The 18,239-nt window shown below is 36.4% G+C and overlaps 1 protein-coding gene across 1 annotated transcript; it reads right to left on the reverse strand.

Annotated features, from left to right (window-relative positions):
* Window positions 1-12,574: 12,574 nt before the first annotated feature.
* LOC104238791 (glycine-rich RNA-binding protein) lies at window positions 12,575-13,546 on the reverse strand. Its single transcript, XM_009793267.1, has 2 exons — window positions 13,357-13,546; window positions 12,575-13,079 (listed from the first exon to the last, which is right to left on the reverse strand). The coding sequence occupies exons 1-2, from the start codon at window positions 13,462-13,464 to the stop codon at window positions 12,741-12,743; spliced, it is 447 nt and encodes a 148-aa protein (XP_009791569.1). The 5' UTR covers window positions 13,465-13,546; the 3' UTR covers window positions 12,575-12,740.
* Window positions 13,547-18,239: the final 4,693 nt, after the last annotated feature.

The following is an 18,239-nucleotide window of genomic DNA, read 5'->3' on the forward strand; positions in this document are numbered from 1 at the left end:
GTTTTATCCAGCTGAGATGTTTCAGTACTAGTTTTGGTCAACACAAGCAGAAAGGACTTCAAAGCTCATTACCAGCTCCCAGAATTGTAAAGCTCAACGTGGTCAGAGCATGTCGAAAACAACTTGATGTCAAGTGGAATACAGGGAATTAACGGAAGCTTCATCGGTGAAATAATTGGGGAATGTCGTGGGAAAGGCAAAAGCTTAAACAAAAGGTCAGAAAAGTGAAATAACAGCATGGGTGTAAAACATTTAGGTCGCCAGATGTTGGGAAATTTAAAAGTTGGTCAGAAAGTCAAGTGGTTCAGGGTCAGTGCGTGGAAGGCAGTCAACAAAAAGCAAGGCAGTGGAAGGATTTTTTAGCAAGAATGCCATCAACTAACCACCGTTTTAAACTGACGAAATTTTCTTTGATTGAAACAGGGGCAGAAAGTTAGTCGTTGAGGAGGAATTCTCCAAGAAGGAAAAACAAGCAGTAATCAAGTTTGATCGCAAAGTGCGGTTTGATTAAATACAAGATAATCCTGAATAGCATAGGGGAATATAATTTGGTTGCAAAGTTTGCATGATTAGAATAAATGCAAGTTGTCAGGACCTCCCTGGATAATAGGACGTAATTCATATACCCGGGTAAGATACCTTGGTACAGTGAGAAGTAACACCGTGGGTTCATAATTGTTTGGAGCAGTCAGGAGCCCGCCTGGATAACAGAGGAATACATTCAAATTCAGAAATCGGGAGTCCGCCTAGAGAATAGAGACATACAATTTAATTTTAGCAGTCAGGAGTCCGCCTGGAGAATAGAGACATACCATTCAAATTTTAAGCAATCAGGAGCCCACCTGAAGAACGGAGGTGACACAATTCAAGTTTTTAGTTTCCCATCAATCTCTTTGTTTATTTTGAAGTCAGGAACCCGCCTGAAGAATAGAGGTACAAAGTTCAAAATTCAGAAATCAAGAGTCCGCCTGGAGAATAGAGACATACAATTTAATTTTAGCAATCTGGAGCCCGCCTGGATAATAGAGGAGTAGTTTCAATTTTAAGTTCAGCAGTCAAGAGCCCGCCTGGAGAATGGAGGTGTTAAATATTTTTAAGCAGTCGAAGTCAGGAGCCCGCCTGGATAATAGAGGAGTAGTTTCAATTTTAAGTTCAGCAGTCAGGAGCCCGCCTAGATAACAGAGGAATACATTCGAGTTCGGGTTTAGTCAAGTCCAGAGTTTGGAGAGAGGGAATAATATCTCAATTCACCAGGGGAATAGCAACAGGGAATTTTATCGAGAAAGCACAAGACAATGAGGCAACAAGGAAACACAAGACAACAAGGTAGCAAGGAAGTACAAGAGCAAGTTTGAAGAATTTAGATAGGATTTTTGTAATTCATAGAGCACAGTTAGTTCAGGTTCTTTTATCTTTAACGTGGTGTAATAAGGGAGGTCAGCAAGCAGTAACAGCAGCAAGTGCAGTGAAATCACAGTTCCTGGTAGTCCCAGCTACCAGACATTCCCGAACTACACTGACCTGATTCCTGTTTAGCCCAGGATATGTAGGCAACCTCTGAAGCAGGACGCGGTCAAACTTTTCAAAAATGCTTCACACGGAATTTTCAAACGGGCAAAAATCGCTCGTATTTGCTCACTTATCTTTGCCCGAAAACATTTCATGTTTTCGAGCAAAGAGGGGCAGCTGTGAGCACGTGATTTTTGCCCTATATATGAATTATTCCCAAAAATTCAAGCAAAATGATTTTTCTTCATTTTTTGTGCATTTTGGTGTCATTTTCTGATAATTGGTGCACTTATTTGCGCATGTTAATACAAAAATATGCATTTATGAATTTAAGTTTTAATTTCATATTTTAGTATCAATTAAGGGTTAATTTGTTTAGAACAAAATATGAAAATCACAAAATTAGTTCACTTTTGCATTTTAGTGATTTTTATTGTGAATTTATCATGAAATAGTTTTTAAACAATTTTAGGAATTAATTAGTCTTTGTTTTGAAATAATTAGGATTTCATGTTAGTTTTACATCTTTATAAAAATTAGAAAAAATTATAAAAAATTTAAAAGTAAGAAAATAAAATAAAAAAGAAAATAAGAGTAGAAAAATTGGTCTTAATAAAAGACCCAAACTTGGGCCAAATCAGTAGAAATTCTCAGGCCCAAACACGTTTATATCTATGCCAACCAGTCCAGCCCAAATCCCCCAACCCGGTCTGGTCCCTAATAAGTCCAAACGACGTCGTTTTGTAAGCGATACGATCCTGACCATTCATCTGCCTTGTATCAACGGTTCAGAGTCCATATAACTTTTGAATAAAAGTGTCTGAAGGACATTCACAAACCCTAGAGACAGATGCCTCCTTCCTCATACAGCCTTGAGCTCGCCGGAATCCTCGCCGGCGGGAAACGTCATTTGTGCCATCGACCACCAAAATAATATCATGAGACCTCCTCTTCCCCCTCGTCATGAATCCACCATCCGTTTCCTTCAAATCTATCCCTAGCTCATCGAATCTTCGATCAAAGGTTTCCGGCCAAAACTCAAAGTAACCCAATCACCATCAAATTTATACCTTGTGACCGCCAAAACCTACTCTACCCAATACCCATACCCATTGGTCTCGAATCTTCCCAGATTGGTTCAAATATCAATTTTAAATTTTCCGGCCAAAAACCCTAACGCAAAATCTTTGTGACTTTGGACCGTAATATCCTTAACCATGTGTTTCAATGCTACGTGTCAAAAATCTGGAAAGATTCGGACGGCAGTGGTTGGCCGAAGTTTTCCCTCCATCGATGAGTTTCTTTGTTCATCGCTTTGATCAGTTTTGTTTTGTGTTGATTAGTTTAGTTGAATGTCAATAAGTTTAATTCATAACCTTGTTTGTTGAACAATCAGTTAGGATTAGAAGTCATGGCCTCACGCTTTCTGTTGTCTGTGGGTTTAGCTAGTGAATTTGATTAGAATAGTTTGTGTATTTGTTTATTCTTCATATATTCCTATCAATATTGGGCGTGGGCGTGTCAGTCGATTAGTTCAGACTCTGAATCAATCGGGGCTTCTTTGGTTGGTGGCTTCATGCTAAGTAGTTTGTTTTAATAGTTGGATTGTTCGGAATTTTGTTTGATTTGGGGTAAATGTTTGAAGTTTTGTTTAAATCTCGGCTGTTTGAGCAGTATGGTTATATCTGAAAACAAGATAGTAATTCTAGTTGGATGAAAGGGGTAGTTTCTTTAAGGATTGGTAATTTCAAAGCAGGAGTAAGGGTAGTATAGGAATTGCCTAGCTAAAAGAGCATCCTAGAGGCTTCTAGAATAGGGTACAAGTGTAGATTTCAATAATTGTGATGCATTTACTTGTTTAGCAAGTCAAGAATAGAGGGACTAAACTGAAAATAAGGGAGGAACTAAAAAAGAAGGCCTAAAATCTGATCTACTCTCTCTTGTTGCATATAAAAGGGCATGAAATGCCTTAGGGAAGGGGTCTTCTTCCTTCAGCTGAGAGCCCCAAAATCCCCTCAAAAAATAAAAATAAAAATTTAGTCTAAGCTTCCCAGAGTGCTCTGGACCATGCTGGTTTGTTATTAAGCATTTTGGATTGAATTAAACTGGGATTTATTGGAGTTTGACGGTTGCTGATGTCTATGGATGCCATTTGAGTTCGTTTGTTTGGCATTAGTGCTGTTTTGGTCAATTTCTCCTTCCTGTTTGGTACTTGGGTTGCTGATCTGCTTGCTGGTTTGAAACTATTACTGTGGTTCAATTATTTCTGTTGCCTGCTGCTGATCCTTCTTATTCCCCATTTGTTTCGTTACTTCCAGGTACTTATCTCTAGCATTGAGTGGTGTATGTGTTTACAAGCTGAATAAAACTGAATTGAAAAAGAGATTGAAGTGCAAGTACTGTGTTGTTACTTTTAAGTCATACACTGTTTCCTTGGTGTTCATTTGGAATGATTAAATCTGTACCGGATATGTAATAATAGGACTGATGTTGTGGTTAATTTGTGGGCTGTTAATTGGTTTAGGCAATGGGCAGTTGGAATTGGTCTTTGATAATCCCTATCTCTTGTTATATCATGTTATTAAATGTTGGTTTAAGCTCATATTCGAATTAATATGGTGTTGTTGACCCAGTCAATCAGTGAAGCAGATAGGTCCATTTGGATTGATTATTGTTAGCTTATGAACGTATTTGTATAACAACTATGATTTGTGCAAATAGTTGATAATAAAAATAGCAACAGTTTGTTTCTTAAAAGTCAGGAAGTAATTGAAGTGTGAAGCTGGTGGTTAGATTTAAATTTTGAAATGCATAAAAATGATAAGTTTGAGTCAATACACGAATTTTAGTTTAATATTAACGTTTCTAGTGCTAGAGTCGAAAACAGCCTTTTGTTTGGCAAGTTTGTTGTTCAAATTTGATACTGCACTTTCGTTATGTTCGTGTTATTTTACAATTCATATGGTAGTAAGCTAAATAAAAATAATTGTTCACTTGTGTTTTGATTGGTTAAACTGCGATCCGAAGTGACGTAATACTAAAAATAGTGAGTTGGTGTTTTGGAACGATTGGGGTGAACGTCGTGTTGTTTCCGTCCAGGTTCGAACCTGGGCTCATTGGTATGTGTTTGCGTGAGAATTGGGCCTTCTTTGGCATTGGGAGTGTTAGTGTCCATGTAGGCCCATATGTTGGGGATAGTCTTTCTTATAAAGAAAGTTACCAACGTATTAATCAATTATTATTTTCCGAGACAAAAAAATAGTAGAAAATCATAGCCACTCTAGGATCGGCCTTTAAAACAAAATGAGACGAGCCTCTCTAGATAGATAAATAGATTGTGGGGCCCTCGATGAATAGTTATTAAAATACTTAGAATTCGGGAGGGCCGTTTAGTGAATTTCACGGCCTTCCCCAAAATAATATTACGTTAGAATCTTTAGGCGCGATTTTAATTAAATTACCTTCTTAAACTCGGTGCGCATTGATGCGACCCAAATCCAAATCTCGACGAAGTTGAAATGTGTTGACAACCACGGGTGCATTGATTGCGACGTGGTTCGAAACGCGTTTTCATGACGTCGCAATTCTTGTAAAATAAATAATGATAAAAAGCGGTTTACAAATAAAAGGCACATAAGCTAGCAGGAATTAAAATCAGATAAAATCAAATGCAACAGTTAAGCGACCGTGCTAGAACCATGGAACTAGGGAGTGCCTAACACCTTCTTCCGGGTTAACAGAATTCCTTACTCGAATTTCTGGTTCGCAGACTGTAACAGAGTCATATTTTTCCTCGGTTCGGAATTCAACCGGTGACTTGGGACACCATTAATCTCCCAAGTGGCGACTCTGAATATTAATAATTAAATCCCGTTCCGATTGTCCTTTAATTGGAAAAACTCTTTTACGCCCTTTGCGGGTGTAAGTGAAAAAGGAGGTGTGATAACTGTTTATTTAGTAAGCAACATATAGTCTCATTTTAGACATCGTCTATAAGAAAATTAAATATGCTTGATTTAGTATATTTCGATATTTGTGGTCCAATGAAAATTGAATCGACGGGCGGTAATAAATATTTTGTTACTTTTATTGATGATGTTTCACGTAAATTGTGGGTTCACATCTTGAAAACCAAAGATCAGGTGTTTCAAGTTTTCCAGAAGTTTCATGCTCCGGTGGAAAGGGAGACAGGTTGAAAGCGTACACTTCAAGGGAATTTGAACAATATTGTTCAAGAACATGGGATCAGACATGAAAAGATAGTGTCACGACCCAAACTGGAGGGCTATGACTAGTACTCGACCATACTTGTCGAGCACCAACGTACATTTTATCTAACCTTCTTTATTATCTTTTAGGGTTGACGAGATCAATATAAATGGTAGACATGGATCATGGACAACCAACCATAAAATATGATGTCATGAACATACATAACATGGGATGACCAGACAATCAAGAAACTACATATAAGGTACGAGCTACCACGCTACCATGAAAGACTATACAACAAAAACCAACCGACAAGGCATACCAAACTATACATGAGTCGACCCCTGTCTATGAGACTCTAAAGGAACATAAGTGCTGCAACATAGCCGGAACAGGGCCCCGACATACCCATAATGTCTATAATAAAAAATGCATACCAAGACCACGGCAAGTCCAGAGAAGGGATCTCGCCAATCACCGCTGAACTGGACAGCCTACTGTGGTGGGGGAGCTGCACCTGCCTGTCTATCAGGACCTGCAGCACGACATGCAGCGTCCACAAACAAAAGGACATCAGTACGAATAAAGTACTGAGTATGTAAGGTAGGGAACCATAAATACGAACAGTAATGTAAGCAGGGATAGAGAATATACAACCTGGAACATCTGAGTACCTCTGAGGGCTACTGACATGCAATGCATGATACATATGTATGTATATATAAACTTTTTAAAACATACGTCTCTGTAGGCATCATCATCATCATATCGTACCCAGCCGTAATAGGCTCGGTAAAAACTTACCCGGCCATCATAAGGCTCGGTAGAATCGTACCCGGCCACGTGGAGCTCGGTAAAACCCAACTGATCAGTGGTTGCACAATAGGTGCCGTACCCGGCCAACTATAGCGTGGCTCGGTAGAGTAAAATAGATACATATATATAATGCATGCTCGACTCATGGAATCACATTCTAAACCTTTCGGAGTGACGTAAGGTCGGTATCCTCTGTACACGTTATTAGGACTAACTCTTCACTATGAACCTTATAAGAATCAGGAAGTACCAACAACATTGATAACATAAGAATAAGAGAAGCAACATTAACATCAATCGTTCCATAAGAGGGAAAACAATGTAAGTACTGCTAGCTTCTAAGAGTAGAGTATCTTTGGAAGCTCGTTCATTACATTATGTACAATCGGAGTCGTGCAAAAGAAGGAAAGGGATAGCCTCACATACCTTGTATATACTGCCCCAATCTCAAGCTATGCAATTGTCAAAACTCCTTAGTCTACAATAAGAGAAACGATACTATCGTTATCATTTAAGCGTCATAACTATTATGTATCGACCACAACCTATTTTACGATGAAACGGACAGCACCTCCCCTATATATATGACCTCACACCATTCAAAACAATCACCAAACAGCCCAAACAACATCAATAATAATCATATTGAGCCTCCCAAAATAGTCCACGCACAACCTAATCACTTCATACACACGACGGCCACCGTAGTTGTGCCAAACGACCCGAAAATGTTACGAAGAACTATCACCCCACAACCCTACATATATATGGTATTTCTCCACACTCTTCCACCTTCAAAACTCCACAAAACAGTACTAAACCACGCAGCCCAATAGCAACACAAAACAGTCCACAAAACAGTCAGCTACAAGTGAATAACTCGAACTCACGGCTTCCAATCACCGTCCCGTGAGTTCTTACATGTATAGAACGAATTACCTTGAATTCACAGCACAAAAAAATGTATGAAAGAGGGCAGTAACTTACCTTACTTGTTGGATAACTCAGCCCTTCCCTTGGTTCTTTAAACTCTAGGTTTTACCTTCAAATAGAACTTGAAAGAGAGGGAAAATCGATTAGGGTTTGTGTGGGATTTTTGGGGAGGAGTTGCAGGGGTTAACTTTGGTTTTGAGGGTCTGAAATATGGATGAAATAACTGAGTTCATAACCCCTTAAAATTCCTCTCTTGGCCGACTTAGGTCTTTTAATTTTGTCCTATCATTTTGGCAAGTAGGTGATACACCTACTTGTCATCTACCAATCTGTGCAGGCTTGCGAAAATATGAATATCTCTATATTCCGAGATCGTATTGACAAATGGTTTAATGAGTTGGAAACTAGACTCATAGATCTTTAATTGTGTGGGTAGATCAGCCCGTAAATTCTTGTAAATTGGGAGAAAATCTTAGAAATATTTGACCTAATGTTTAAGTAAAAGTATGAACCTAAGTTGCGACAACGTTTGTCGATTTTTGTTTCATAACTCGTTTGACTTCAAGACTTATGATACGGATATCATATGATTAAAATATCTTAATACATGACTTCTTGAGTGTATTAAGAACCTCTAGGTTTACCTGAAAATATGAGTTACAACATCATTGATTCGTTTAACTTCTAATGCTTGTTAATCACCCTTATACACCCTTGTATCGCTTAAGACCAATAGGATTAACTTCTTATCATCTCAAAGGTTATTCCTTCTTGGATTTATTTTAACTAATATATGGCATGAACTAACGCGTGTGGATATGGATTGTAACAGATAGTTACTGGAACCCCACAGCATAATGGCGTAGCCGAGATGATGAATCGCACCATTGTTGAGAAGGTGAGAAGCATGCACAGAATGGCTAAACGACCTAAGTCGTTCTGGGGTGAAGCAGTTCAGACAGCCTGTTATCTGATCAATAGGAGCCCATTAGTTCTATTGGAGTTTGACATCCCAGAGAGAGTTTGGACCAACAAGGAGGTGTCCTACTCACATCTGATGGTGTTCGGTTGCAGAGATTTTGTATATATACCAAAGGATCAGAGACAAAGCTCGATGATAAATTTGTTCCCTGCAAATTCATCGGATATGGAGATGAAGAGTTCGGGTACAAATTTGGGATCTTGTAAAGAAGAAGGTCATCAGAAGCAGAGATGTAATCTTCCGAGAAAGTAAAGTTGGAGTTGTAGATAATTAGTCAGAGAAGGCCAAAAATGGTATAATCCCTAACCTTGTTACCATTTCTTCTACTTCTAACAATCCCACAAGTGCAGAAAGTAGGGCCGACGAGGTTACCGAGCAGGGGGAGCAACCTGGTGAGGTTATTGAGCAGGGGAGAAACTTGATGATGATGTCGAGAAAGTGGAGCACCCAACTCAGGGAGAAGAACAACCTCCACCTCGGAGGAGATCGGAAAGGCCAAGGGTAGAGTCATGCAGGTACTCTTCCACATAATATATCCTCATCAGTGATGAGGGAGCGCCAAAAAGTCTTAAAGAGGTATTGTCACATCCAGAAAAGAACTAGTGGATGAAATTCATGCTAGAAGTGATGGAATTCCTATGGAAAAATGGCACATACAAACTGGTTGAACTTCCAAAGGGTAAAAGACCACTCAAATGTAAGTGGATCTTTAAACTCAAGAAAGATGGAAATGGCAAGCTGGTCAGATACAAGCTCGATTGGTGGTTAAAGGCTTTGAACAGAAAGGTATTGATTTTGGTGAAATTTTCTCTCATATTGTCAAAATGACTTCTATTTGTACAATATTGAGCTTAACAGCTAGCCTAGATCTTGAAGTGGAGCAGTTGGATGTGAAAATTTTATTTCTTCATGGAGATTTAGAAGAGGAGATTTATATGGAGCATCCAAAAGGATTAGAAGTTGTTGGAATAAAACACATGGTGTGCAAGTTGAATAAGAGTCTTTATGAGATGAAGTAGGCACCAAGGCAGTGGTATATGAAGTTTGACTCATTCATGAAAAGTCAAACATACATAAAGACCTATTCTTATCCATGTGTATACTTCAAAAGAATTTTCTGATAACAACTTTAATATATTGTTGTTGTATGTGGATGACATGTTGATTGTAGGATAAGACAAAGAGTTGATTGCAAAGTTGAAGGGAGATTTGTCCAAGTCATTTGATATGAAGGACTTGGGCCCGGCACAATAAATTTTGGGGATGAAGATAGTTCGAGAGCGAACAAGCAGAAAGTTGTGCCTATCTTAGGAGAAGTACATTGAACGTATACTGGAACGCTTCAACATGAAAAGTGCTAAGCCAGTCAGCACATCTCTTGCTGGTCATTTGAAGTTGAGCAAGAAGATGTGTCCACAACAGTGGAGGAGAAAGGGAATAGGCCAAAGTTCCTTATTCTTCAGCAGTCGGAAGCTTGATGTATGCAATGGTATGCACCATACCTGATATTACTCATGCAGTTGGTGTTGTTAGCAGATTCCTTGAAAATCCTGGAAAAAAATATTGGGAAGCAGTCAAGTGGATACTCAGGTACCAAAGAGGTACTGTAGGAGATTGCTTGTATTTTAGAGGATCTGATTCAATCTTGGAGGGCTACACGGATGCTGATATAGTAGGTGATCTTGATAATCGTAAATCTACTACCGGATATCTGTTCACATATTTAGGGGGAGCTATATCATGGCAGTCAAAGTTGCAGGAGTGTGTCGTACTCTCTACAACTGAAGCAAAGTATATTGCCGCTACTGAAGCTGGCAAGGAGATGGTATGGCTGAAACGGTTTCTTCATGAACTTGGATTGCACCAGAAGGAATATATAGTCTATTGTGACAGCCAAAATGCAATAGATTTGAGCAAAAACGCCATGTATCATGCAAGAACAAATCATATCGATGTAAGATACCACTAGATTCGAGAAAAGATAGAGGATGGATCTATGCAGGTCAAGAAGATCCATACAAGTGAGAATCATTCGGATATATTGGCCAAGGTGATACCAAGAGACAAGTTCGAGTTATGCAAATAACTCGTCGGCATGCACTCAAATTAGCAGCCCCGGTGTTACCTCCTTCAGGTAGATGGGACTGGAGGGGGAGATTGTGGGGTCCATCTCATTGGTTGGCAAAAGTTGGCAATAGCCTTATGCCTATCTTGCCTACACTATGGCAGAAATCTTTGGTGAAAGATCTTATTTGGAGCCAAAGTTTGGAAACAAGTGAAGGAGATTAAAAATGCTCCTGTAGCACAGTTGGAGCCTACGGCTCTTTTCTCCTATAAAAGGAGGACCTCTTTCACTTCTTCAAACACACAAACAAAGAGAGAAAGAAAGACAGGGTATAAGAAAATAATCTGTGAGGAAAATAGAAGAGTGAGCAATATTGTAGTGAGGTGGGAATATCAAAAGAGGATTATTTCTTTTGAGTGTTGTAGTGGTCTTTGAAATATTTTACTCGGACCTACAAAGTGTAAAATTCCTTGCTATAGTGATATCAGTTGCTCCTCTCGGGGTCGTAGCTTTTCCCCTTATTCAGAGGGGTTTTCCACGTAAAAATCCTGGTGTCGTTGTCACTCTTTTATTCTTGTTGATTATCGTTTCTCAGTGCTACATTATTATTCCGCTTTTATTACCATAAATATTATTACTCTAGAGGATTTATTCCCAACATGTTTTACCCTCATAATTGAGGTATTTGTGTCTTCAAAACAATTAATACTAAAATCAGAATAGGAAAAGAATAATTAATTTAGTTTTGAGCTTTAATAACATAATTTGAGATAACTATTTTTAAAAACTACGACATATAACTTGAAACTAGAATATCTCATTTCTATATTTGGTTAAACTGATTCTATCAGGCATCAGACCTATTATTGGACTAAGGAGCATGATTTTTGCAACCAGAAAATTATTGAAAACATCGAGATTTTTCTTATATCTAAGCCACTAAAATTTATGATTAAATTTGGTAACAACAAATTTTATTCAGCTTTATCCATCTTCAAACCAAATATATATTTCAAATTTACATAATATGTTATATTTGTTATCCGATGAATCAAACAGTAATACTAAGCAGGCGTTTGGACATAAAGATTACTCCATAATTTTTTGGGGAAAAAAAAAGGTAATATTTGAAGTCAAGTCAAAAACTAATATTTGTATTAAAAATAATATTTGAACATGCATTTCACTGAAAAATATTGCAGGTTAGTGAGTACGCAACAAAAATTCCTAAATTTTTTGGAAAGGTGATCACTTTTTGATTTTTGAATGTTATTTTCGAAATATTTAAAAAAAACTTGTAAAATTCTATGAACAAACATATTTTTAACAAAAAAAAAAGGAAAAATATTATGGGCCTAAATAATCCAATATCGAGATAAATATCTGACTGCTAATATCCAGATAAATATCTTACTGACGCTGAATCTTAAACTATTGAGATAACTACACAGTATTGCCCCAATAGACACGCATATTTTAAATTAATTTATGAACAAGTAGATATTTTACTAAAAACCCGATGAATTATCTTCTACTATACTATCGAGATAAATATCTGACTGACGCTGAATCTTTAACTATTGAGATAACTATACAATATTGCCTCAATCAGACACTTATATTTTAAAATAATTTATGAACAAGTAGTTATTTTACTAAAAGCCAATAAATTGTCTTCTACTAATTGGACGTTAGAACATAAAAATTGTAAAACTCCAAAAAAAAAAAAAATTGCGTTTGAACATAAAATATACTTTTGAGTTGTTTTTAAAATTTTATAATTAATATAAGTAAAATTTTAAAAATCAATTTTTTCGAATTTTTTAAATTTTCAGAAAACGTAAGAAATGTAAATTTCATCGGCAAATAATAATTTCAAAAAAAATAAAAAAAATCGAAAAAGAGTAAAAAAAATCTTATATCCAAACAGGCTCTAATACTATCATCAAGTACTCACTCTTTAATAACTCAATTAATTTAATCCTTTAAACTTCATTTAAAAAGTAATGAATATAAGAGAGTTCCTCAACTAGTAATGAACTAAGAAGCCGACACAGTTATTTCGTAAACCATCATTTACTTGATTCCATGGAACTTTGTAAAATACAGATTCACAGTATCTTAACCAAATATAAAGGACAATAACACCAACCACACTAAAACAGTAATGGATACTAATCTAAAGGCCAATTTAACAATAGGCCAAAATTAAGTAAATTTAATCTAATAACGACCACCACCGCCATAACCGCCACCTCCGTAACCACCGCCTCCTCCTTCACGTCGGCCACCTCCGTAGCCACCGCCTCCTCCCTCACGTCGGCCACCTCCGTAGCCACCACCACCACCTCCGTAACCACCGCCTCCTCCTTCACGTCGGCCACCTCCGTAACCACCGCCGCCGCCTCCACTTCCACGAGCCTGAGCTTCGTTAACGGTAATGCTACGGCCGTCAAGTTCCTGACCGTTCATCCCTTCGATTGCATCCCTCATGCATTTCTCATCCTTAAAGGTAACAAAGCCAAATCCTCTAGATCTGCCAGTTTCTCTGTCGTTAATGATCTGAAAAATAAAAGTAAAACAAAACTAAGCTCAGATCTAACAGATCTACAACGTTTACACGCAAAATAATTAACCGATCTATCTTCATCTCTTGACAAAAAGAGAAAAAAGACGGAACGTACCGTTTCAAGGGTATAACAGTAATAACAGTAACAGTAACAGTAACAGATGAATCAAGTAAACCAGAGATTAATAAACAGTAATCAGTAACAGAAGGTCATCAACAAAGCCAAAAAATGGGCCCGGATTCGATTTCTGCTCTGCGCAACAAACGGACCTTCGAGTCGAGAACTTCGCCGTATGTACCGAAAGCATCAGCTAAGGTTCTATCGGTGGTAGCCCATGCGAGCCCACCGACGAAGCAACTGTATTCTACTTCAGCCATTTTACTACACTGAGAAAAGAGAGAAGAGGATAAACCCTAAAGGAAAATATCAGAAAGAAGAGATGGGGTGAAATTGATGTAGAAAAACCCATTCTTTTATAGGCGGAGATGGCTCTAGTGTCTATGGGCTTTTAAGTAATTGGATTTCGCGTCTCGGTCTATGACGTCATTATGGCATATCAATTTCTTGAGCTTACCAACTTGTTTAAACCTCTTATATTTTCCACCGAAATTGTATTTCAGATGTGAATTATGACCACATCAAGTTTTTGACTTTAAATACTACTCCCTCTTTTTCAAATTATGTGAACTTTTTTGGTCTGTTTCAAGAAGAATGATCCCTTTTTAAATTTGGTAATAATTTAGTTTAAATTTGCAATTCTACTTTTAATGAGAAACTTTTATAACCACACAAATATTCTGGACCCTTTTTGACTTATTTAGGTCATCTCCAACATTGCCCCTATCCCCCGTAATGGGGGAAATATTTGGGGGAATTTAGCTCCAACCCTTCCCTATTTTTGTCCCCAAAATGGGGAATGAATAGTGTTCCCTCAAATATGGCGGTACACTATTCATCTCCTCCATTACTATTCATCACTTTTTATTATTATTTTATTATTTAGTCTTTTAATTTATCTCTTTATATATACCTAATTATGTTTATGTAATGTATTTATAATATTAATATTATATCTTAACTTTGGTGTATAATTTTAATAAATTAATTTTCGTGCATTTATTATTTTTATGTAGAAATGGCAGTAGATGAAATCAACGATTTCAAGAATTTTTATTTCAACATAGAAGAATTAAGGACAAAGATGCTCATTTTGCACTTCGTAATGCATTAATAGATCATTTATAGAAAAATACTAGAGGTTGAAGTTGAATATGTATCTAGTATTTCGAATGAATTTTATCGTTATGCAATATGTATTTAATTAATCTTGTATCACAATGATTTCACTTTTATTGGAATTATTAGTTAATCTATAATAATTGCTTACAAATTATATTATTTAAAATTTTATGGAATTGTTTTAATTATGAAAATTACAAATTAATAAAAATAAAAGATGGAATTTGTTTAATGGAAATTAAAAAATGAAATGAAAGATAATAATATAATATAGAAGAGAGATAAGAATATAAAAAAGTTTGGGGAAAAAATGGGGGAATGGTTGGAGTAAGCTGTCCCCAAAATGGGGTAAAGATTGGAGATGCCCTTAGGATCACAAATTCCAAAAGTCTTCATTTTTTCTTAAGCTTCGTGCCCAGTCAAACAGGTTCACATAAATTTGAACGGAGGGAGTATATACTAATCAAAAATATTTATAACGTCTAGTAAGATCCATCGTAGTCTATAATATACGAAAAGCGAAGATAAGATGGTTCATGCAAGTGCACAGAAAGAGCGCAATTGCTCCAGTGAGGTGCGAGAGGTTGGTAGTGATAAATCTAAGGAGAGATAGAGGAAGACCGAGAAAAAATTAGGGAGAGATGATTAAACAGGGCATGACACATCTTCAGATCAACGAGGACATTGATCCATGACCCTAGATATGAGAGCATGAAGGTCAAGGAATAGGGTAGCTGATTAGTAGATAGTCGAGCGATTTTTCTCTTTTCTGTAGGAGAGAAAGATTCTAGTTTAAAGAACTTTATATGCTTCCTCTCCTACTCGTCAATAGGGTTGTTTAAATCCGAACTGTAAAGTGGCTTATTGGCTTATTGGTATCGGGTTATCGGATTAACAATTGGGAAACGAATTGAAATTTTATAATTAATGGTCCATCGATTCGGGGGAGGATTACTCAATTTTCTTATCGGATAAACCATTAACCCGTTAAGAATTGTTATATTTATATTTTTACCCATTATGAAACAGCTTCTTAGCAGCTTGAGCTTCAATGTCATCATAACTTATTTTTGGGGTAGGACTAGACTGATATAGATAGTTCTTGTTACCTTTCTACTCAAATAAATCATTTAACTTGATAATTGAAGCAAAAGTAATGTTAACTGAACTTCTATTATTAGTTAAAGATCCTCAATTTGTATTCTAGTTGCTTGTTGTAAAAGAATTAAAGAAGAAAAAATGGTCATTAACAATGAGGTTCATTAGTGCACTGGAGTGTGATTGCGATTAGATCGTCTATCTATTATCTACTGTCTTGCTTACTTATGTAATTTTTATTGTCTATTTGATTTAGCCAATAAATGCTCGATAATCGCTAATCCGATATCGGTCCGCCCGATATGTTATAGGGTGGCTAGCGAATTAGTACTTCTATAAGCCGATAACTGATAAACTGAACCGCTAAGCATAAATATCTGCCCAATTTGCTGATAAGCAGCCCTACTTGTCAATATCATTATTCTAGTTTAAAGAACTTTATTTGGCTTAAATTCTAATTCAAACTACCTTAAATATCTATCAAATTTTTCCAAAACTAAAATTCAAACTCCTTGAGATTTACACAAATTATTACAATAATACCCACTTGATACAAATTTCAATTTCCGAAATCTAAATTTTCAAATTTATACTTAAGTGGGCTTCAATAACTTTTAAAGAAGTTGTGACTCAACTTTTAATGAAGTTGTGACTCATCTTCATTACTTTTCAAAGTATTTGACTAAACTGTTGTATCAAAATAGATATATCATTAATTTTAAACTTAGTTTCTTTCATGAGGTTTGTGTTTTTTGTGATATCATAAATGCTATTATTTCTTGATTTTATCTAATAAGACTTGGATTGTGACGAATCGAGGATGGCACAAATGAGAAGTTGGGAACAACATAAGTAGCAATACTATTGACTCTCAGGAAACAATTAGTAAGAAGGGAAAAAGACCATTATTGCTCATGTACTAATGTAAATAGTATATGTTTGAACTTCCATTTCACTTTACGTTCAAAATCCGCCCTACCGTTAACAAACATGATAGAACTGCTCCTAATCCTAATGGATGGCCACTGTGGCTCCTGACCCCGCAAAATTTTTCCACATAGGATTCCAAGTCAGCTTTCCATTAAGTTGAAAGCCTAGTTTGATATGACCAATTTCACTCCCAAATTTTGTTGACCCATTTCACTGTGAAAATAGTGGCTCATACCCAACGGTTTCTTCTTCTCCCCCAAAAGACACTCCATTGCTTAGAATTTAGTGTTCGACTGAAATCTTGCCAAAATTTCTCTTCTTCATTCTCCTCGTATCTTTGGTTCATAAATATCGCAAGATAGTTGTTCATCACATATTAGGTGTCATTGTGGAATCATAGCCAACCACTTCACTTCGTCGACTCTATATAACCTCGGAAGAAAATTGTACAAATGTATGAGGCCTAAGGTTGTTTAATTTCAGTTTTCTCTTTTTTAAACAAGAATTTATTGTAATTATGAATCTACAAGTTTAGAGTTTTGTAATGATCAGCTAAATGATCTTTTTAAATTATGTTTGACAGCCTAGTTCATGTGGGTTTTAGGAATGAAAAGATAAAATCTTCCCGCAATGTGATTGGACTAATATTAAAGATGTAATATCGTCGATAGATGAGGTTAAGATGGAAAGGGGCGAATTGAAGGAAGAAGTAATTGCCATGAAGGCTATACACCAATATGAAGTGAATAAAGTCATCAAGTTGGAATATAAAGTTGCAAAGACAAGGATGTTGCTTATAATTTCTTGGGAACTTTTCTTGATTTCTTTGTAGCCTCGATGATGAAGTGACTTTTTTGCGAAGACAAGGTTGCTGATTTTGAGTTATATATCTGTAGCTGACTTTTAGGTCAATTATGCTATGGTGTAGTAGTATTTGTCACAGTAGTAGTATTTGCTTTCCAGCCATGTGCTGCAGGTTCGATGATGTTCGTATAGTAGTATTTGTTGGTCAATTTTTTCCCTTAGTGTATGATGATAGTGTAGTATTCGTTGATTTCCCTTAGTAGTATATGTGTTGCATATTTGATTGTTTTAAATGTCATGTTGAATATTGAACTAAGTCATTTAATTACTTTCAATCCAATTTATTTGACATAAAAGATAGCAGCAAATGTAAAAGTAGAAAACTTACATGCCAGTCGTAAAAATGGATATAATTGGATAACTGAAGTTGAAAAGAGAACAAAACGGACAATAATGAATTGAACATTCATCAACAAATATTCATCTTGATTCATAATGTACCAACTATCAACATTCATAATGTGTGTTTAATAAGACAAGTGGATACCATATTATAACCCAAAAAGATGTCAACACCTAGTTATAATATGGCATCCAACTATCACAACCAAAGAACCACAACCAAAATATAAAATTTACTGTCATGGCAGTAATTACAACACTTTTAAAAATTGACATCATAAAAGAAGCTCACTAGAAGCAGATTTTCATCAATTCTACTCCTTACCACGACCCATTCTTGCTTGCAACTTGGTCAACCTTTGTTTGTTCAACTAATTTTCAGTAATGGCAGAATTTTTCAGCCATGTTAGCTCCTTTGCTGAGAAAGTAAGCTTTGATGGTTGACTTACACCGCTTGAATCACCAACAAATCCAATTTGCATGGTTGCATCTAGTACATTTTGTTGTCTCAACTGGAGTCTTGTCCTTGCCTCTAAGATACTCTTTGGTCTTATCACTTTCATCACAATCAGTGGCAGCTTCAAGTTCATCAGGTTCATCAAACTCATTATGATAGATTATATTAGGTATATTAATACTTGGCTCACATGCCTCTACAACAAATATGTTAATAACATTA

This window comes from Nicotiana sylvestris, chromosome 12 (genome assembly GCF_000393655.2).
Source record: "Nicotiana sylvestris chromosome 12, ASM39365v2, whole genome shotgun sequence".
Taxonomy (NCBI): Eukaryota; Viridiplantae; Streptophyta; class Magnoliopsida; order Solanales; family Solanaceae; genus Nicotiana; species Nicotiana sylvestris.